Raw genomic sequence first — 23,216 nt, forward strand, 5'->3', positions numbered from 1 at the left:
CATGGTAATGGGTGCAAATGTGCTTGGCCATTGGCAAGTTAATTTGTCAGCTCAAAGTTGCATCAAGGAACACAACAGTTCCCTCAATGGCCAACAAATGAAGTGGATCAATGGCCAACAAATGAAATGGATCATCATCATCATCATCATCATCATCATCATCATCATGGTTATAACTCACTAAAAAAATCATTTCCCAATGGCTTTTGGGCAACAACAGCTGGCTATGGTGTTCTCTTGCCCATAAGTCATGTTCATTTCTGTGATGTATGTAACCAACCAATACAAAATGTAGATATGTTTTGCTGCATCAGAGTGCACCGGATGAGCATTAGCTTTTATCAACATCGTTGATCAAAGGTACAGTGTTGAGTCCATCCATCCATCCATCTTCTTCCGCTTATCTGGAGTCGGATCGCAGGGAAGTAGCTTCAACAGCATGCCCCGAACTTCCCTTTCTCTGGCCACATCCACTAGATGTGACTTGGTGATCCCAAGGCGTTCCCAGGCCAGTGTTGAGATATAATTCTTTCAGTTGGTCCTGGGTCTGCCCCGAGGTCTCCTCCCTGCTGGACGTGCCAGGAACCGCTCCCTAGGGAGGCAACCTGGAGTCATCTGCACCAGATGCCCAAAACACCTCAACTGACTCGACGCAAAGGAGCATTGACTCTACTCTGATCCCCTTTCGAAAAGCAGTGTTTCTCACCCTATCTCTATGGGAGACACCAGCTATCCCCCTGATAAAACCCATTTCAGCCGCTTGTATCCGCAATCTCGTACTTCCTCGTACTAATACTCCATTTCTCTTCCTATCTACACCATGATAGAACAACTTGAACCCTGCTCCTAAACTTCTAGCCTTGCTACCTTTCCACCTGGTCTCCTGGACACACAGTATGTCTACCTTCCTCCTCTGCATCATGTCAACCAACTCTTTACCTTTTCCTGTCATAGTCCCAACATTCAACATCCCTACTCTCACTCCTATACTCTTGGTGTTCCTCTTCTCTCTCTTCCTACGAACACACTTTCCTTCTCTCCTTCTTCGACCAACAGAAGTCCAATTTCCACCAGCACCCTGTAGGTCAACAGCACCGATGGCCTTCGTTGTTAACCCGGGCCTCAACCGATCCGGTATGGAAGTCATAGGTTTGATTTGCATGTTTTAATTTAGCAAAAGTTTTAAATTGACACAACCCTCTGTATTTATCCGGGCTTGGGACCGGCACAACAAGACTACATACAGTATTATTATGAGTATGCATTTTTATTATGCAGGCTCTTCAGATCAGGTATTTTAGCTTTGGTTTTTTACTCTGATCCCCTTGTGAACAGCAGTGTTTCTACCTTATCTTTAAGGGAGACTCCAGCTATCCCCCTGATAAAACCCATTTCAGCTGCTTGTATCCACAATCTCGTACTTTCGGTCATGACCCATCGCTCATGACCATAGGTGAGGATAGGAATGAAGATTGAACGGTAGATGGAGAGCTTTGCCTCTCGGCTTAGCTCCCTCTTTGTGACAACAGTACGGTAAAGTGACTGCAATACCGCTCCTGCTGCCCCAATTCTCCGTCCAATCTCACGCTCCATTGTTCCCTCACTCATGAACAGGACCCCAAGATACTTAAACTCCTTCACTTGTGGAAGGACCTCATTCCCCACTCGGAGAAGGCAGTCCACCGGTTTCCTGCTGAGGACCATGGCCTCAGATTTGGAGGTGCTGATCCTCATCCCCACCGCTTCACACTCGGCTGCAAACCGGACCAGTGAGTGCTGCAGGTCACAGGCTGATGACGCAAACAGGACCACATCATCTGCAAAAAGCAGCGCTGCAATCTTCAGGCCACCAAACTGTAACCCCTCCTCACCACGACTACGCCTCGATATCCTGTCCATGAAAATCACAAACAGAAGTGGTGATAAAGCGCAGCCCTGGCGAAGGCCAACAGCTACTCGGAACAAGTCCGACTTACTGCCGAGAACCCAAACGCAGCTCTCACTTTGGGCGTAAAGGGATTGGATGGCCCTGAGGAGAGGCCCCCTCACCCCATAGTTCCACAGTACCTTCCATAGCAAGTCCCTGGGGACCCGATTGCAGTCCTTCTCCAAGTCCACAAAACACATGTAGACTTGGTGGGCATAATCCCAAGCCCCCTCTAGATCACTGCAAGAGATCTAGAGGGGGCTTGGATGGAACGCACATTGTTCCTCTTCAATCTGAGGCTCGACAATTGGCCAGACCCTCCTTTCCAGCAGCTTGGAGAAAACCTTCCCAGGAGGCTGAGGAGTGTGATGTCCCTGTAGTTGGTACACACCCTCTGGTCCCCCCTTTTAAAAAGACGGACCACCATCCCCAGACTTAAAGTGTTGAGCTTAATTATGAAACTGCACCAGTGGAAAACCCTCTATAGGATAGTAATATCTCCTGTGCAGGTCCCATATGTCCCCTCTTCAGAACTGTCAGAAACACACTATCACATAGTCCCACAAGCTAATTAAACCTGGAACACATTTTTCTCAAAATCAGACGGGTGTGCATGGAGCAAAAACAAAACCCATTCAACTGCTACCCGCACACCTGCCTGCAGCCTCATACATCCCAAGGAAGTACTGGGGTCATTTGTTTGAGACTTTGTGTAGCTTGACCAACAATAGCAAACAAATTGTGGCAGCTGGCTCGGACAGTAGAGTCTCAGAATGTAAGTCTGGTTTACAGGTCTGAAGAAGCTGCAGTTGTAATCCACCATGAGCTCCGACTAATCTAAGCCTATGTTTGTTGTTTTTAACACAAAATGGATTGTTTTGGAATAATAATATATAATAATTGTTTTGTATTTCAAAATTTGTGACAATGGATATTTCACCACAATATTTTTCTTCTTTCCAGGCTGCACATGAAAGATATTTGAAGGCAGTAGTGGAAAACAATAAGACCAGAATCCCTGGCCAACCACGACATTTCATAGACTGCTACCTGGATGAACTGGATAAGGTGTTTGTCTTAGTTAAAAGAAAGAATTCTGTACAGAACATCCTAAATACACTATGATATTAATGATGGTAAGACGTTTTAACAGCGGTGATAGTGACACTGAGCTCATTCTGTCTCTTTTTTTTGTTGGACTGCAAAGAGAGGAGGTGATGGCTCATCTTTTTCTGAGAAACAACTACGTGCTTTTCTTTTGGATCTTCATGCTGCTGGGAGTGACACAACTGCAAACACATTGCTGTTTGGCTTCCTCTACCTAACAGCTTATCCACAGATGCAGGGTATGTATCATTTAGTAAGTTGCCATACTGAAACAAAGCATCTCCAGAGATGTTCCTGTCACTGGAACGGATTGTGTCTCGCATGCCAGTGTGTGTTGGCTGTTACTATTCCTCCAGAACCACCACAAGGCTTTCCCAAAGAACTATTAAATTATCTGGACTGTTAAATTCATCCCTGTCAGGGATATTTTTCCTGCCAAAATGAGAGTTGTTAATTCTCTGAATAATTATGAATTTTGGACAATGTGTGGGCCATCATTTCTCTTTAATATATACCACACTAAGGAGATAGCACTTCGAGAGTGTTTGTAAATACACTTTTAACCCTCATCGCCGCACTTTAGTACAAAACTTTTGTACATTTTCCCTCATTCCCTCCTTCCCTCCATATATCATATTACATTCTGATAATATGATATATGTTAATATGTTTCCAATATGTGAATATGTAAATTTCATATGTTGCAGATGTTAATATGTATGTATATTATTTAACTATGTATGTTTGACCCACCCCCCCACCCCCTGCTGCCACGATCGCACAAATTTCCCCACTGTGGGACAATAAAGGTTTATTATTGTTATTATTATTATTTGACGCAAAAAGTGTCAACACTACAATGCAACGTATATCATGCCAATTATGATATCATGCCCTCATAATTATCAATCAAGCAACCTTTATTTGTATAGTCTGCTGATAATCACATCAGCAGACATTTCCAAGCGTTTTAACAGAAAGAGAAACCCATCAGAACCCTCCAGAGCAAACATAAGAGACAGCAGCACGGAAAAAAACTACCTCATTGAGAAAGAAACTCTGGACAGGACCCAGACTCTGGAGGGCGGTCATGCGCCTTGACCGGTTGGGTGGAAAAGGAAATACAATGGGGATAGAGACAAGGCAAGGAAAAGAGAGAGAGACAGAGAGAGAGTCAGGAAGATAGGCCAGATAGAATTGCAGTCACTGTCGAGCTCTAGTTGCTGAAGTGGGGGCGGCGTTTTCAGGCCTTTGGAATTCCTGTCGTCTATACTTGTTCCCCATCTGTCGAGCAGAAGCACTAAGTCAGTGACAGTATCTTGCACAATCATGAGTAAGAAAAAGAAATGAAAAGAAATAACAGAAAATCATGAGGTTAATTAGAGAGAGAGAGTAGAGAGAGTAGAGTAGGACTTCATTCATCCCTTCAGGAGGTTTCATCAGGAAAATTAATTTCTCCGTCACATTACACACAGCACAGTGAGTACACAGAAAGAAAAGACACACAGAAAGTAATGCCAACAACAAATAGAAAGAGTAATAAATAAATAACCCACCAGATAGACAGAATATAAATAATAATAACCCACTAAATAAAGAGAATATACAAATACAGGGACATAAATGGGCTAAAGAATAAAGGGCATGAATAAATAGACATGGATAGGCATAGCTAGTGTGTGTATTGTTTACATTGTTTGGTAAATTGTATTTATTTATTTCTTGTCATCCCTCCTCCCTGGTGTGGACTCTCTTTTTCTTCACCTCCCCCAGAGAGGAGCTGAGCAGTAAAATGGCTCGGGGGATGAAGGAGTTCTTCAGTCTGTTGGTCCTTCATGTTGGGGGGGTTCAGCCTCTGGCTGCTCAGGCTCCTCTGGTTGTTGGTAACGGTGTGCAGAGGGTGGCTGACATTGTCCATGATGTTCAGCAGTTTGTCCAAGGTGCTCTTCTCTGCCACCGTTGCCAGAGGGTCCAGCTTCATCCCGACCACCGAGCTGGTCCTCCTGATCAGCTTCTCCATCCTGGAGAGATCCGCCTTGGTCACACTCCCTCCCCAACACACCACAGTGAACGACAGGACGCTGGTGACCACAGACTGGTAGAACATCCACAGGAGCTTCCCGCAGACATTGAATGCCCTCATCCTCCTCAGAAAGTACATCCTGTCTGTGCTTTCTGGTCCAGCTGCCTCGTGTTGCTGGTCCAGTCCAGCTTGTTGTCCAGCCACAGCCCAAGATATTTATAAGTCTGCACAATCTCCACCTCCTCCGTTCCTATCAGAACTGGTCTAGGTTGGGGTCTGTCCCTCCTGAAGTCAATGACCAGCTCTTTAGTTCTGGAGGTGTTGAGCTGCAGACTGTTGCTGTGACACCAGTCAACAAAGTCCTTCACCAGGCATCTATACTCCTCCTCCTCGTTGTCCCTGATACATCCCACGATAGCTGTGTCATCTTCTGGATGTGACACAGTTCTGAGTTGTAGCAGAAGTCCACCGTGTACAGGGAGAAGAGGATTGGGGACAAGACAGCCCCCTGTGGAGCACCGATGCAGCGACCACAGTATCAGACGTGGCGTCCTTTAGCCTGACCAACTGTGGTCTGATGGTGAGGTAGTCTTGGATCCAAGCAACCAGGGTGGGGTCCACTCGCATTTGTGAGTTTGTCCTTTAGTATACAGGGGTGGATGGTGTTAAAGGCACTTGAAAAATCCAGAAAAAGGATCCTCATAGTGCCGCTTTCCTTGTCCAGATGCAAGTGGGCTCAGTGTAGCATGTGGAGGATGGCGTCCTCTACGCCGACCTTTTCCCGGTAGGCAAACTGTAGGGAGTCCCCGGCATGTTTCACCTGAGGCCTGAGGAGATAGAGGAAGAGCTGCTCCAGAGTCTTCATCAGATGCGATGTGAGCGCCACCAGTTCAGCTCGCTGGGCCGGTTCTTTTTAGGAACTGGAACGACGCACGATGTCTTCCAGAGGGGGGGCACCTTCCTGGCCTCCTTTATGCAGTGTTTGACCTCTGACCTCTCTCTGTGCTTCTCTCATCTCCTCCTCATCCTTTGTCCTGAAAGCCTTCTTTTTCTTATTGAGGATATCTGTGATGTCCTGTTATCCACGGCTTGTTATTTGGATAGCACCGAACTGCCTTGGGGAGGGTGACTCAGAAGTTGATATGGTCCGTCAGACAGTGGGTCATCCCATCGATGTCCTCTCCATGTCCACCCAGCGGTATGTCCCAGTCTGTGGTGTTGAAGCAGTCTCTGAGAGCCTCCTCTGCTTCAGGAGTCCATTTCCTGATGGTGCGTGTAGAGACTGCCTGTCTTTGGACCAGGGGGGTGTACTGGGTCTGGACGTACACCACTTTGTGGTCTGACTTGCCCAGTGGAGGCAGGGCGGTGACTCTGTACGCCTCTTTAACATTGGTGTACAGTAGGTCGATCGTCCTGTTCTTCCGTGTGTGGCAATCAACAACCTGGTGGAAGGTAACCTGGCCGGTGTCCAGGGTGACATGGTTCAAGTCTCCAGAAATAATCATGAAGGCTTCAGGATGTTTGGTCTGCGCCGTGCAACAACACTGGTGATCTTCTCACATGCAGCGGCTGCATTGGCCGATGGAGGGATGTAAACACAGAGGAAGATCACGTGACTGAACTCCCGGGGTAAATAGTATGGTTGTATGCTAACAGCTAGCAGCTCCAGATTAGGGTAACATACAACCGCATTCACTGAAACCTGGCCGGGGTTACACCAGCGGTTGTTGGTGTAGATGATGAGTCCCCCACCTTTGCTTTTCCCACATGCCTTCGTGTCTCTGTCTGCTCTCACCGCAGTGAAACCTCCCAACTCAGAACTGTCACCGGTCAGAGAGACGTTTCCCTTAAAAGTTCAGATGTTTAAACAGAACCCAAACAACACATGCTTTCCTGCTTATAAATTAGACTAACATCAAGAACAACAGAGACTTTATGACTACAATCCATCAGTATGTTACTGTCTCAAAACAGTAAGTAATCCCACATCCAGTATATCTAATTTCTACTCCTTTTATGCACAAAAACAGATATGTCTGTATACTGTTGCAGTGAAAGGCTACCTAGACGCTGTGGTTGCGCCAGTGGACCAGAAAGCTGTTTAAAGAGTTACTAAATGAATTTCTAAACAGACATGCTAACTTGGACAAAATCCCTCCTCCTTCAAAGAAAAAACACACAGGCTAAATGTAGAACGTGAAACACTGAGAACAGGCACGGAACAAGGAACAAATGAAAATTAATTGATGGAGGGGAAACAGGGGGAGGAATTATGAAGCACAAAACACAGAAATGAGACCTTTGATAATTTTATAGGAAACCAAACTTTCAATCTAAAGCCTCAAAAATCTGTCCCAAGAAGCACAAACTTTATAAAAGGTTGGATCAACAATGTGATTCTTATTTATTTATTTATTAAATTTCTTTACAAACAAAATTAAGGTTATAAGGCAACAACTCACCCCCCCAGACCGCGTTTTACACGCCAGTAGGGACATACACAGTTATCTTAGCAATTTTGAACCGGTTTCATTGTCATTTTTATCTGAAATCTTAACCCACATGAAACCAACTACGTGCAGTCTTGATGTCATTCCAACAATATTTCTTAAAGAGGTTTTTGACACAGTTGCTCCCAGTATTTTATTGATTATTAACAGCTCATTAACAAAAGGCATTTTTCCATCTTCTTTTAAACATGCTGTGGTCAAACCTCTTTTAAAGAAACCCAACCTTGATTCTTCTGATTTTAACAATTTTAGGCCAATTTCTAAACTCCTGTTTTTATCAAAAATTCTAGAAAAAGTGGTTTTAACCCAGCTTTTAGCTTTTATGTCTCATAATAATCTCTTTGAGAAATTTCAGTCTGGTTTTAGAGCTTGACACAGTACAGAAACTGCCCTCCTCCAGGTAACCAATGATCTTTTAGCAGCTGACAGGGGAGAGAGTACAATTTTAATCCTTTTAGATTTAAGTGCAGCCTTTGACACTGTAGACCAGACCATTTTAATTGACCGTCTTGAAACCTGTCTTGGCATCAAGGACACTGCACTTAGCTGGTTTTATTCCTCCCTTTTCGATAGAACCTTTGCGGTCACCATAGGTAATTACATATCCTCGAAAACTCAGATTACCTGTGGTGTACCGCAGGGTTCAATTTTAGGTCCAATTTTATTTTCTATTTACATGCTTCTGCTCCGTCAGATCATCCACCGTCACAACGTGTCTTTCCACTGCTATGTGGACGACACACAGATATACCTCCCGCTGAGACCGGATGACCCAAGAAGCCTGGCTGCTGTGTTAGATTGTCTCAACGACATCAACTGTTGGATGGCCTGAAACTTTCTTCAGCTCAATAACTCCAAATCTGAAATCATACTGTTCACTCCTCCAAACTCCATCAGTCCCATCAAAAATAGCCTTGGTCCCCTGTCCGTTAACGTTAAATCCACTGCCAGAAATTTAGGAGTAATATTCGATTCAGACCTCAACTTCCAATCTCAAATCAATAAAGTTGTCCAGTCCTGCTATCTTTAGTTAAGAACAATCTCCACAATCAAACCCATGCTCCCACATTCCGACTTAGAAAAAGTAATTCACGCATTCATCTTCTCCAGACTCGATTATTGTAACTCACTCCTCTCTGGCAACAACCATAAATCACTCTCCCGCCTCCAACTGGTCCAGAATACAGCAGCTAGGCTTCTTACTGGTTTTAACATGCGACATCACAGTACCCCAATCCTGGCTTCCCCCCATTGGCTCCCTGTGCGTTTTAGAATTGATTTTAAGATTTTGCTGATCACTTTTAAAGCCCGTCTGGATCTGGCCCCGAGTTACATAGCGGAAATATTGACCCCATACGAGCCAGTACGCAGCCTAAGATCCTTGGGTGGGGCCCTCCTGTCGATTCCAAAGTCGAGGCTTAAATCTAAAGGCGACTAAATCTAAAGGCCTTTTCCATCCGGGCCCCTCGACTTTGGAACGACCTGCCTGAGGAGATAAGGCGTGCAGAATCAGTGACATCTTTTAAATCTCTTCTTAAAACCCATTTTTATAGACTTGCCTTTATGTGATGTCGTCTTTTACTTTTACTCTTATTTATTTTTATTCATTTTTATTCATTCTTTTAGTCTTTCTATTCCTTTTAAGCTTTTATTCTTGTTTCTATTGTCATTAGGCAATGCTGTCTCTTTATCCTTCTATTCTTTTGTTTCTAAGTATTAAAAACAAAAGAATAGTTTTATTGCTGTTATTGTTCTTATCTCTTTTACCATTCTGTCTTAATTCCTGTTTTGGTGTGTTTTGCTTAACTTTACCTCAATTTTAGCTTAATTTTGTCCTGCTTATGTCTGGTCTCACTGTTTTGGCTCTTTGTTGTCATATGTTTCCTGCTTTTGCCTTGTTTGTCAAAGCACTTTGTAAACTTTTGTTTTTAAAGGTTATTATTCTTATCCAGGGACACAGCTAAATGTAATACTGCAGTTAACTGAGAATAGTTTCATGGTTTCCATTTCAATCTGCTGCCTAGTGGCACATTATCAGCCTAATTTAAGCTCTTATTCACTTCATCACTACTTCTTTCCCTGCCGTCTCTGTTAGAACGTTGTCAGGAGGAAATAGACAAAGTTCTGGACGGGAAGGATCAAGCCAGTTTTGAGGACAGAGACCAGATGCCTTATGTTCAGGTATACAGATGACCTTTTTATTTATATTTACAGCTGTATATTGTATCTGTTGTATGTTTTATTTCTAAATTGAATTGACAGTGACCTTATATATCTGAGGAGCTACAGTGTTGTTGTGTGATGTTCTAACAGCTGTCTCCACCATGTAGGCTGTCCTTCATGAGATCCAGAGGGTGGGTAACATTGCTCCTTTGGGTGTTTTCCACTGCGCGACTAGAGACAGTGAATTAATGGGATATTCCATTCCTAAGGTAAGTGTAAAATAGAACCTGTTATAATGAAAAATGAAAATCGTAAACAGGTTTTCATTAAACCATGATGGGACAGACTAAGAGCAATATCAAACCCCTATGAAAGAAAAACAAATCAAATACCGTGACATTGCGTATGGCGCAACTGGGCCCCCCACCCTGGAGCCAGGCTCGGGTTTGGGGCTTGTTTGTGAGTGCCTGGTGGCTGGGCTTCTGCCCACAGGCCCGGCCGGACGGGTACAATGTGTACTTAACAGCCTAAATTGCCTTAATTGTAAAATTAAAAAAAACCAAACATTTTAAGTCTCGTCTTAAATAGTGAGAGGGTGTCTGCCCCCTGAACTGAGGGAGGGAGGCGGTTCCACAATAGAGGGGCTTCATAGCTAAAGGCTCTAGCCCCCGTCCTACTTTTGTAGATTCTAGGAACCACCAGTAGGCCTGTATGTTGAGAGCGTAATGCTCTAGATGGATTATAAGGAACTAAAAGTTCCTTCAGGTAGGTCGGTGCCACCAAGGGCTTTGGAAGTGAGGAGGAGTATTTTAACATCTATCCTAGCTTCACAGGAAGCCAGTGCAGAGAAGCAACACAGGAGAAACATGGTCTCTGGTACTGGTCCTGGTCAGAACCTGGTCTCTGGTACTGGTCCTGGTCAGAACCTGGTCTCTGGCACTGGTCCTGGTCAGAACCTGGTCTCTGGTACTGGTCCTGGTCAGAACCTGGTCTCTGGTACTGGTCCTGGTCAGAAACTCATCTCTGGTACTGGTCCTGGTCAGAACCTGGTCTCTGGTACTGGTCCTGGTCAGAACACGGGCAGCAGCATTCTGGATTAGTTGAAGTGTCTTCAGGGACTTTTTGGGGCAGCCTGGAAAAAGTGTGTTACAGTAATCTAGTCTGGAAGTGATGAAAGCGTGGATTAATTTCAGTTTTAAGAATTACGGTAGTTAATAAGTTGGCAAATTCGGATAGGAAGTTACTCTATGGAACAAGGGGACGATAAATGATGACAAACAATATTGGCTGGAGTAATTTGTGGATTGGGTTTGATAAGACTTTCAAATGAATTAAAGATCATTTTTGATTTAGGGCTCAATTGTTGCAAGGAATTAAAAATAGACGCAACTCCTCCTTCTCTGCCTGAGACACGTGGGATATGATCATTTAGGTGACTAGGAGGAGTAGCTTAATTTAGGGAAAAATACTCACTTAGCCAGGTTTCCTTCAGACAGAATAAATCTATATGATAATCAGATAGAATATCCATGATTAAGTTTTTGAAGACAAGGATCTAATATTCAGGAAACCACATTTTATTGCCTTGTACTCTGGAGCTATTGGAGTCTTGGTTTGATTTTTATTAGGTTTTGATGTCCAGCTGCTTTCCTCTGGACTTGAAATTAATTTACATCAATTAAGTGTAAACGGTCGGGGGGTAGGACAGAGTCTCTATAGTGTCTGCTGTGGGTGAAAGTACAGTAGATGACAGTGCTGTATAGGTGACCGTTCTAGGAGCACAGAGACTTGTATATGACTGCAACTCTGCATCCCGGTCTCAACTCTTGGTCAGGGTTTTGGGGCAGAAATAAACGTGGTCAGATTTTTTGACAGGAGAGCAGCGCCATTCCAAGTGGGATGTATGCCGTCTCTCCTGATGAGACCGGGTTTTCCCCAAAAAGTCCGCCAATTATCAACAAACTGAATGTCATTAGCAGGACACCACCTAGACAGCCAGCGGTTGAGTGAAGACATGTGGCTATAAATGTCACCACTGGTCAGATTGGGAAGGGGGCCAGAGAACACTACGGAGTCCGACATTGTTTTTGCGTAGCTGCACACCGATTGTATGTTAATTTTAGTGCCCTCCGATTGTCCTAACCGGGTGTCATTACCGCTGACATGAATTACAATGTTACTATGTTTTACGGTTATTTTTACCCAGCAGTTTCAAAAATGACTCGATGTCGCCCGCTCTGGCACCCGGGATACACTTGACCATGGTTGCTGGTGTCGTTAGTTTAACGTGCCGCACCACAGAGCTGCCAATCACCAGAGGTTATTTCTCAGCCGGGGAGTCGCTGAGCGGGGAAAAGCTGTTCGAGATATCGAGTGGTTGCGGGGATTGGTGGTGAACCCGAGGCTTTCGCCTGCCACTGTGTTTCCTACGAACAATCACCCACTGTTCCTGCTCGGGGGCTGCTGGAGGACGGCTAACCTGAGCTGGGGAATGGCTAACCAGGGCTGGTTGGTATGCTCCAGCTAAAGCTACCTGACTAGGTGGCACAGCTATATTTTCTGTCAAGGAGCGGACCAGAGCCTCCAATTGACTAAGCCTTGCTTCCATCTGAGGACAAGCACGGCACTTCATGCAGATGTCCTTGTTGCTGAAGGAAGGGGGGGGAACTAAACATCAGACAGACTGAGCAGCAGAGAGAGGGAGAGGGAGGAGAGTGGAGCGAAGGAAGCGTAGCCATGACTAGCATTACCCTAATGATAAACCACTAGTAAAAGGTTAGCAGAGATATGTGATAGTGTTTACTTTTCAAGTTTTAAGCTGGAAAAAACAACTAGCTTTCTACGTAGTTTCAAAATGACACGAGATATTAACAGTGATTGTGCGACAACAGCGAACTAAGACGCCACAGTCAAACAAACACAATAGGGAATGACAAAAGCGCTTACCGCAACACGAAGAGTTATCACAGCTATTTAGATGGTTGAATAGATACAGAGAGTGATGTACTCGCTCATCCCTAATGTGAAGTACAGTGGTACCTCTACTTACGAAATTAATTGGTTCCAGAAGAAATTACGTAGGTACAAAATTTCGTAAGTAGAGACGCGTTTTCCATTCAAATGTCCTAATCCGTTCCAAGCCCCCAAAAATACAGACATAAATGTTTTATAAAGCATAAAAATGCATCAAAACATGTAACAAATACATGTTACGATTAGATTATTACACAATAAATGAGAGTTGTGTATAACATAAAAAACAAAGAATAGAGTATTTTAAATAATAATAATGATGGTCATTAACCTTTTAACTGCTGTCCTCATTGTTTTTTGCCCTCTTTGGTTCATTCCCTCTTGCCCCCCCATGAACAACAGAGTGAATTCCAGTCCTCCTTCTGAACTTCTCCAACCACCCACGCGACGCCTTAAACTCCTTAAACTTCCTTTTGTTTTAATAACGTGGTGATTGTAGATGCATTACGGCCATATTCTTTGGTGAGATCAACCAAACGCATCCCTTTTTCAGGCTTTTCTATCATCTCTTGATTTGTTTGTACGGACAAAAAAACTCTTTTCTTCGTCTTTTCTTTTCCTCTTTTCTTCGTCACTTTCTTGGGGTCCATAGTGAATACTCTAAAAGTTAATATATTTACGTAAAACTATCAGAACACCTCATGGGTCGAGGGCCGAATGACGAGGACGCTGCATAGACACCGATCTCGGTCAACACAGAGGTCCCTCTGAGCCAATGGGATGCCACGAAGATACTAGGTAATAGCCAATGGCAGAGCAGCTATGAGAATGTTGAATTCAGGAAACTGTGGGAGCTGCAAGTATCAGCCCATACTGTATTTTTACCTTTCGTAAGTCGAAATTTCTACATAACTAGAGGCAATATTTTCCTGCTGAGAAATTTCGTAAGTAGAAAATTTCGTAAGTAGAGACATTCGTAAGTAGAGGAACCACTGTATTGGTTTTCCTCTGAAATCCTCTGATTTTTTTTTTAAATTTATTCTCCAGGGAACCATAGTCATCCCCAACCTACATTCAGTGCTGAGCGAGGAAGGACAGTGGAAATATCCCCATGAATTCAACCCTGAAAACTTCCTCAATGAGATGGGAGAGTTTGTGAAGCCAGAGGCCTTCATTCCTTTCTCTCTTGGTGAGTGGAAATAATTATTAGATGGAGAAGTTGACTGAAAACCTATGGAATAAATGTGTTGGTGTTTTAATCTGCAGGTCCTCGTATGTGTCTTGGAGAGAATCTGGCTCGTATGGAGCTCTTTCTGATCATGGTGACCCTGTTGAGGAGGTTTAAGTTCATCTGGCCTGAAGATGCAGGAGAACCAGACTTTGCTCCTGTATTTGGAGGTGTTCAGACCCCAAAACCTTATTTCATGAATGTCATACTCCGAGAAAAATTTTAATGATGAGATTACCCCATAACTGTAATCAACACTACGAAACATAAAGGGAACGATGCTGTTTCAACATCTGTCGTTGCCACAAATGCAGCGATCAATACCCGTCATCTGAAAACATGTACATGGATCAGTGTAAAATCTCTGTTTCCAGAAATAGTTTACACACTCAACTTGTGATGACATATTTCCTTGGGGCGGCGGTGGCTCAGCGGTAGAGCAGACGTCTTGAAGACAGATTGCCCAGCCATCGGTGGTTGGAGTCCTGCTCCCGGACATTTTCCGCAGTGTGAGCTGACGGTGGGAGGTGTCAGCTCACCTCCCAGCCACTGCCGAGGCACCCTTGAGCAAGGCGCCGTCCCCTCTACAAGTTGCTCGTTTGGGGCGCGATCCCCCGTGTGTGACCCATCACTCTGCCTCCCCCTACTGTCTGATGTGTGATGTTATTAATTCCATGCCTACAGGCCCCTAGTGTGCAGGGGCCTGTATTCAACTATGCATGTATGCATGACCAAACTCATATGTAATTGCATTCAACAGTAGAGTGAGAAGACACTTTACCCGTTGAGGGATAATAAAGTGGACTTTCTTCTTACAGTAGTGAAGCCATTACCATGGCTACTATCAAATGATTTACAGTGAAGTGCATGTTCTGGAGTCCAAAGCTCAAGTTCATTCAGGTGTGTGTCCTGTGGACAATGCTCTGCTTACTAATTGAGCCCATAGTATCCCTTACATTACTTAGCAGGAGAACAGGGTTTCCACTGCTTCATTCAAAACCATGATTAAATCTCTTAGTCTATTTGATCACTTATGGTAATTTGAGACACACCCAGCTGTGTGGACTCAAACTGGCCTGTTAACTAATGGGAACATCAGATGTCTGATCAACACTTGATAATGATCACTGCTCCTGTTGCCTTTTTTTTTTAGTAGTGCGAGCCAACATATTCCATTTGTCATGTGTGTCCCTGGTGACACAGTGGCATTGTGGGTAGCACTGTTTCCTCAAAACATGAAGATTCTGATTTCACTTGAGAATCTCATACTTTTCTGCACAAACTCTCATGTTCTCCTTGTGTTTAGAGTTTAATTGGTAACTGTAGCCTGCCCATTAATGTCAATGTGTGGGGTTTTTTGTGACCTTTGAATAACTGGTGACTTGTCCAACATAAGCATAACCCTGAACTCCCGCTCCAGGACTTTTGGATTCTATTTTTATTTACAATCCTTATAATCCAAGCTTGGCACTGGCGAAGTATTCTGCAACGCAATGTCCAAAGTCTGCTGTGTTACCTGTTGAAGAGATTTGACATCAGACATACCACTTCTGAGGCGCTTTAGTAATGTTGAAACAAAACAAACACATGGAATACATTCATAAAATACATTTATGAATTAAAATGTACAATGTTTTAATGACATTCATGTCAGTATTATAGAAATGATAATCTGTGAATGAAATTTAACATTAATGACTTTAAAGCAGGTGTGTGCTGATCCCATGAACTGAAATGTACAACTTTTTGATAACTAACGAAGGCAAGTTTATCTTTAACTTTCGACATGATGAATTCAAGACTTTCTAATGAATTTTTTTAATTAATAATTTCAGACATTTTTAGACACCTTCAAATATGATTATGAATGTTGACAATATTAGAGAAAGAATTACAACATAGTTAGACATTAATTTACCAAAAATTTTGGAAGCCTACCTTTTATTTCAATGTCTTTCCAAAGTTACGATGGGGGCTGATTCGATCAAGTGGATAAATCTCAAGGAGGTCACTCAGGGGCACAAGAGTGAGTGTTCCTGTGGGTGTTGGGATGAGTTCAATGAATGAATGAATGAATGAATGAACTTGTGCGAGAGTTATTGTCCAGACATCCTGTAAAAAACAACCAGACACGCACAAAGACAGACACAAGTTAACTTTTCACAACTGCAAGAGAGACACCAGCAGACCCAGTGCAGTGGTCTTGGTTCTCCAAGTAGCTGGTATCTCTTGCAGGCTTTTATTGAAGAAGTGAAGTAAGTGGTTACAAAACACAAAGAGCATTCCATAAACTCAGCAGGTGTGTGTGTGTGTGTGTGTGTGTGTGTGTGTGTGTGTGTGTGTGTGTGTGTGTGTGTGTGTGTGTGTGTGTGTGAGAGAGAGATATTTAACATGCTTATTTATAAAAGTCAAATTACAAAATAATCACGTTGACACAAAATGCAACAGAGATTTACGTGAAGAGGATTTTCAATAGTACTGTACGTTTTCTGAACAAAGAAACATCTAACCTCTTAACTAGTGCTGTCAGGCGATTAAAAAAATAATCTGATTAATTACAGGATTTGTAATTAATTAATCTAATTAATCGCATTTTAATCTCATAGCTGCTAAAGGCCCCCAAATAAAAAATTTGAATTCTAGGACATTACAAAATTGTAGTTCATCAATAGAATACACCAAGAAGAGAAGATTTGAAATCTGAATTTTTATTGATTAAATGTGTTTTATAAATGAAATTCAAAAGAAAAAAGGCCAAGAACATCAGAAAACCAATGAGGCCAGGTGCATTTCTGAAAAATGTAATACGAATACAGTTAAATAAAATAACTTACAATTCAGAAATAAAATAAGCTGAGTCTCAAACAGGCACATAAGCAGACTCTCAATCAGAATGAATATAAAGCTGACTCAATACAGCAATTCACCATGAATAGTAGAACATGTCTCTGAATAAGGAAACTAAATAGTAAGATGTCAACAGGCTTTTCCTTTAAAGCGTGAGATAACGTTCAACTTGTGTCCTTCACATGTTTTACATTTAAATGATACGTTAGTCTGGAGCTGCTTCAGTGATGTGAAGATTCTCTTTTACAAAAGGAACAAATAATAACAACAACAACAACAACAACAACAACAACAACAACAACAACAACAACAATAATAATAATAATAATAATAATAATAATAATGGATTAGATTTCTATAACACTTTTCTGGACCCTCAAAGACTCTTTCCATCGGATCCATTATTCATCCACTCCTCCTTCATACCTGGTGATGGTAACTATGTGTGTAGCCACATCTGCCCTGGGGCAGACTGACGGAGGGTCTACGGGGCAGAATCACTGCGTTTTTGTTGATAGTCCGTCTTTGTTCTCTTTAGAAATAAACTTTCCTCCCAAAGGTCCCAGTGGTCTTGCCTCGCTCTCCTGTGTCGCGTCCATCTCTGTTGTCAGTCACTCTGCTTCGTACTGCTACTAGAGGAATGGCGGCTTGAGTATCCACGCATTAGGACGCTGTGCACCAAACTTTTCTTCAATCGCTACCAAACTGAATTTCCTTGACTCATCTGGTTAATATTATGACGACTAGGACTCGACGTGTTTGTAGAGCGAGTTTTGCCACCCGAGTTGGGGGAAAAAGAGACATTGCGTCGCGAAAAGCACTCGAGGCGGCGGGACACGACTACACACTTGGGGCCAGCTGCACGGAGGAGTTCGAGGCTTTCGAGGAGGAACTCCCACCGCTACCATCAACTCCGTCCAAATCCCCAGCAATGAAGAAAAAGGTCTGCGAAGCTGGGGGGAGCACCTCGCTTAGCATGGACATGCTCAAACAGTTCGAAGAGGTAAAGAAACTGATTAGCCTCAGATGTGACTCTATTGACTGTAAAATCATTCACCTGGAGGAAAAGCTGGAGCGCACCACCGTGGAGCTGAAGGCTGTGAGTACGAAGGTGGCACATGTTGAGCAGAGGGTTGCCCAGGTGGAGCAACCGGTCAAGAACACCATCAAAAGGATGGATGAGATGGACACACACACGCGTCGACGGAACCTGAGGCTCGTTGGAGTCCCCGAGGCTGACCAGGAGGACGCCCGCAGCCGCGCTATTACCATCTGCCAGGAGGTGCTGCATGACAGGAGGGACAAACTGGCAGAACATGTGGACATGGTCCATCGTCTGGGCAGGAGGAGGAATCCTGTGGAGGGTACCAACCCCAGAAGGATCATCATCCAGTTCATCTCTCGGGTCACCAGAGACGCGGTATGGAGAGCTGCAAAAACCTCTTCGTTCCTTAGGGAGCGCGGCCTCCAATTCAAAGAGGACTTGTCGAAAGGGGACCGAGAGCGGAGAGAGAGGCTGTGGCCCGCGGGGGAGGGGGCTCCGAGGGGAAAAAGGCCTTCTTCACCGGTGCTCGAGCCTTCATAGAGGGAGAAGGTGAGATCAAACTCCCTGAGGGACTAGAACTTCGCTAGGAAGCACCGGCCCCCTCTGACTGCTTTTTGTTGTCTTATTTTGTTAAATGACCCACATATGACTGGGGGTCCAGCCTCGAGCTGTGTTTTGAGTTGATTTTGTCATCAGCGGAGTCGCCTATCTCCTTTTGAAACAGTAGGATAAGCAACAACGGTGCTGCAGGCGTTTATTAAGACAATTGTCATGATCTACAGTGGAATAAATAGCTCTGTCCCCCTCCCTCAAGGCACAACTAAAAGGTTTGAGGTGAAACGAGGTATACGCCAAGGCTGCCCTTGTTCTCCTTTATTATTTATTTTAGTTGCAGAACTTCTTGGTATTTACATTAAACGTAGTACAGAAATAGAGCCGTTAAATGTTTTAGGTCTTCATTTGTCAATAACTCAACTTCATCAAACACTCAGAGCAGATCCCACTGATCATCACAACTGTGGGAAAGTTTTCAAAAGCATCTGGGTTACATTTGAATTTAAAAAAATGTGAGTTAATGTCAATTCATATCCACCCATTGACTGAGCTGTATAACATCCCTGTAAGAAATGAAGTTAAATATCTTGGAGTAATAATAACAAAAGATTTAAAAGCTAGAGAACAACTTTGAATCTGTTATATCGATCGTTGGATCATTATGGTGCCAGGAAGAGATGTCGTTCTGAAATGTGGGAACACTGCATTCTGATCTCTGCTGATAAGGCAGGTGTAATGTCCCATCTGTAATGAAGGAAGTTACATGTCTAACAGTAACTAGCTATAGCTATGGTCTACCATCCGTGTGTATTGATTAATGATAATAAATTATTCTGTTAACGTGACAACTTTATAGAGTCAAACTGTATTATTATTAACAAATTACTTTCTGTCCAGGTCCAGTTCTTGGTGTGTTCTGCTGAGCTGAAGTATCATGGGAATACTTCCTCCATGATCAGACACTTCACTGCCAAACATGGAGCTGCTGGAAATCAGGGGACCCCAAATCAAGGTTGGCTATATTATAATATTGTTAGACACACTAACACAATGTGGTCTGGCTGTGTTTCATGAGTCGTAGGCCAGCTTAACGTAAGTGAAGTTTCACATCAATCTTCTGGTATTATTTTAATCATTTACTTTTCATTTCTGTCCTAGTGGACCGGAAGCGAGAGCTGGATGAAGCTCTGGTAAATCTGGTGGTGAAAGACTCGCAGCCCTTTTCCATCGTGGATGACTGTGGCTTCAAGGAGTTCGTGGGATTGTTTGATCCCTCATACGTTCTTCCATCCAGGCGAGCTCTCAAGAGCATGGTGCTTCAGAAATATGAGGAGGAGAAGACCAAAACCAAGGTTGTCATGGCGAGGGTGGAGGCTGTGAGTCTCACTGCTGATATGTGGACGTCCATTAACATGGAGGCGTATCTTGCAGTGACCTGCCACTACTGGAGGACCCGATGAAGCTGGCCACAGTGCTCCTGGGAGTGGTGCCTTTCCCTGAAGCACATACTGCAGCTAACATCAGTGCAGCTACAAGATCTCTGATGGAGGAATGGAGCCTTGAGGGAAAAGTGACCTCCATCGTGGTGGATGCAGGAGCCAGTATGCTTACTTCTGTTAGATGGTTAAACTGGAGACACTGTTTTGCCCGTTCTTTAAATCTTGTCGTTAAGTCTCTGGATTCAACCCCTGGCCTCCACGAACTACGCACAAGTGTACAGAAGGTGGTGTCTTTCTTTAGAGCCAGCACAACAGCCAAAAAAACTGAAAGAAGTGCAAGAGCAGATGGGAATTCCAGTGAAAAACTACGTCAAGAGGTGGACACACAGTGGAACAGCACCTTCCTCATGCTGCGACGCTTATATGAAGAGAGAGAGTCAGTGGGTGCAGCTCTGGCGACACTAAAAACTGATGTCATCCCATTGTGTGAGGCATGTTGCAGTCATGAAGAGTATGACACGACAGCAACATGCCTCACATTACTTTCCCCCCTTTTTCCAGCCAACGGTGGAACTTTCTGAGGAAAAGAGAGTGTCAGTGTCAAAAGTGACCCCAATGGAAAAAATGCTTATGTTGTATTTGTTTGACACTACGGGAAAAACAACCCATGGAACAGCGAAACAACTGGGACAGAACTTAATGTCAATGATGCAAAATAAATTTGAACTTGTTTCACTCCACAGACCCGTTAATGTCTGAACATCTCCTTTGTCTTCTCCAACATTCCGAGGGTGATCATGCTGTAAAGCACATCCCTGCCCTTGGCTGCGACTCTGGCCTCGCCCTGGCACAGGGTGAGGCCATGAACTTCGCCAAGAACTTCTCTATGGTGTCCTCCAGAAGGTCTCCGCCGGTGAAGAGCACCATGCTGTATCTGTCTGTCGCGTGGCCGAAGATCCTCTGGTGTACCTGCCCAGCAAGACGACCACCAGGAACACGTGGGGTCCAGGGGAGGCGAGGCAGAGATCTTTAAAGCAGTTTTCTTAACCTGGGTTCGATCGAACCCTAGGGGTTTGGTGAGTCGGTCTCAGGGGTTCGGCGGAGAGGGAGGTCAAGACAAAACACCCAATACATTGTGTCAGGTGTTTTTGCCGAACATGCAAGAATCACTGTTTACCTTTGACACATGGTGTCAGTTTGTGATGACACGCCCCCCTCAGCCATCACTGGCTGCAGGTGATCACGTGACGCTACATCATTAGCCTACCTGTGCTACAGGGGATTTTGCGCACTCAGTAGTGGATTTCTGCCTGTCATGATGGTACGTCATCTGATTGATTCTTCGTATTTTAATTCATAGTAACTATGTTGAGCAAAAAAAGAAAGTGGTCGGACGAACATGTGTAACCTGAATTTACCTGTACTGTATAACGGAACGTGATGGGAGTCAGCGTTCTGCAGGATCTGAATGTCAAGTTGAGCAACTCTAGTCTGGTGCTGGTAAAAATAAAGGAAACAACAGAAGTCACACTGATTTTCAGGTAGGTCATTTCATTTGAGTTCATTCACTGAATGGGGGAAATACCGTCATGACGGGTTGTGTTCACGATTGTAGATTTTATCAACACTGCAGGTGGTCTCCTACCTCCAGATTGCTAAGTCAGGCTACAAATAAGGTTTTAGAATGGCCTTCCTGAAGTCCTGACTTCACCTTCATGAGATCATGTGAACATCGCTGAAGAAACAAGTCCACATCAGAAAGCCAACAAATGTAACTGAACTGGACCATTTCTGTCAAGAGGAGTGGTCGCTCTTCCCGCTGTCCATCTTCCCCAAGATCACCATCCTCACCTGTTTGTTGTTGGTTCTAATGAAGACTGTGAAGGAGAGAAGGTGCATCCATCCATCCACCCATCCGTCCATCTGTCCATCCATCCATCCATCCACCATTTACAAAGAGCGACTGCAGTTCTTCTCAGCCACGTTCAGAACTCACCCGGGTCTTGGGGCCCGTTCAGGTTGGGATGGTCGTTCAAGTCTGGGTTCTGGTCAGACGGACATTCTGAGCTGGTCTGGAGTCTGCAGTGCTTTTTTAGGCAAAAAGCCACGCCCACAAGCTTCTACCGAAAGTGAAACTAAAACGAATGGCTTTAAAAACACTGTGTGTGTGTGTGTGTGTGTGTGTGTGTGTGTGTGTGCGTGTGCGCGTGTGCGTGTGAGTGTGCGTGTGTGTGTGTATGTGTGTGTTTACAAGTAACATTAAACTTCTTGAAAACTCAGCATCTTCACTTCCTCCACCTCCAGCTCCGTTTCCTGTCTTCTTGTCAGCACCACTGTCTCTAATCCATCCATCATGGCTGTCCTCCCCACTGTCTGTTTATTCGCCCAACGGAGAGGACAACCCGGTGTGTGAAGGACATTACTCAACAACTCCACTTATGTTTGTTTTATTTTATATCGTCAAAAGCAACAGGAACAGTGGCAGTTGAAATAGTGGGGCTAGGAGCAGTAGTAATTAATATAGTGGAACTCAAGGCAGATGGAGATGATGAAGTGGAATTATCGGCAGCAGCAGCTAATAAACCTGAAAGTTTGAGAAATGCAACTTTTCACTTGAACACGTCACATAATAACAAGCAATAATGATATTAAACATAAGAACTCATATTTGATCACAAAAGCATCAAAGGACCTCTATAATGCAATAAACACAAGTATTAATTAAATTCAAATATATTACAATAATGAATATCAATTATAGTTTAATGAATAAATCTAAATATAATAGTAATTCATCAAATCAATGCAAATGAGTATTCAGTCCTTCAACCATAGAAACTACAGCTCCCATGATGCCCGACAGCAAACCAGGAAGTACAGCACACAATTCAAACCCAACAAGTATTTGTAAAATTAAATAACCAAACAATGATGGACATGAACGAGACGACAGAGACAAATCCAAGTGTTAACAACATGCTACAATGTGTAACGTGAAGCTAACATTAACTTTATCAGCCACTAAAGTGTCAGAAATGCACCAAAGTCGTCACATTCTCTACAATTTAGACACAATTTGGTGTAGCAGTGCTGGTGTGTGGCAAGAGGAGAGGCCAAACTTGTTGGTAGAGCCTCAGCTCCACACCTGTTGCCCATGTCCACACCTGGACTTGATCAGGGTGAGTAACATGAGGCTTTTTAAGCCAGTTTCTGTCTGTGTTCTTTGCCAGTTTGAACTTGTAGTTTGGTCTTGTAGTTCTGTTTTGAAGTTGAGTCTTGTTTCTGCTGATTTTTTGTAACTCCGCTTACGTATTGTTTTGATTCTAGCCTGTATTCTGGAGTTTTGATTTTCTGATTAAACCATGGACAAAAACTTCTCTACCCGTGTCCTGTATTTGG

General features: G+C 43.7%; 1 protein-coding gene and 1 pseudogene across 1 annotated transcript in view; one reads left to right on the plus strand and one right to left on the minus strand.

The window, feature by feature from the left end:
• The window catches only part of LOC137593958 (cytochrome P450 2J6-like), a 29,037-nt gene extending 13,804 nt beyond the window's left edge, over positions 1-15,233 (plus strand). The window contains exons 6-11 of the mRNA XM_068313098.1: positions 2,891-2,995; positions 3,135-3,273; positions 9,663-9,748; positions 9,898-9,999; positions 13,751-13,892; positions 13,970-15,233. Of these exons, the coding sequence (XP_068169199.1) occupies positions 2,891-2,995; positions 3,135-3,273; positions 9,663-9,748; positions 9,898-9,999; positions 13,751-13,892; positions 13,970-14,157 (762 nt within the window). The 3' untranslated portion in view covers positions 14,158-15,233. The remainder of the gene's footprint in view (positions 1-2,890; positions 2,996-3,134; positions 3,274-9,662; positions 9,749-9,897; positions 10,000-13,750; positions 13,893-13,969) is intronic.
• On the minus strand, positions 11,561-12,468 carry LOC137593372 (uncharacterized; annotated as a pseudogene).
• Positions 15,234-23,216: the final 7,983 nt, after the last annotated feature.

Source organism: Antennarius striatus, chromosome 4, assembly GCF_040054535.1.
Source record: "Antennarius striatus isolate MH-2024 chromosome 4, ASM4005453v1, whole genome shotgun sequence".
Classification (NCBI taxonomy): domain Eukaryota; kingdom Metazoa; phylum Chordata; class Actinopteri; order Lophiiformes; family Antennariidae; genus Antennarius; species Antennarius striatus.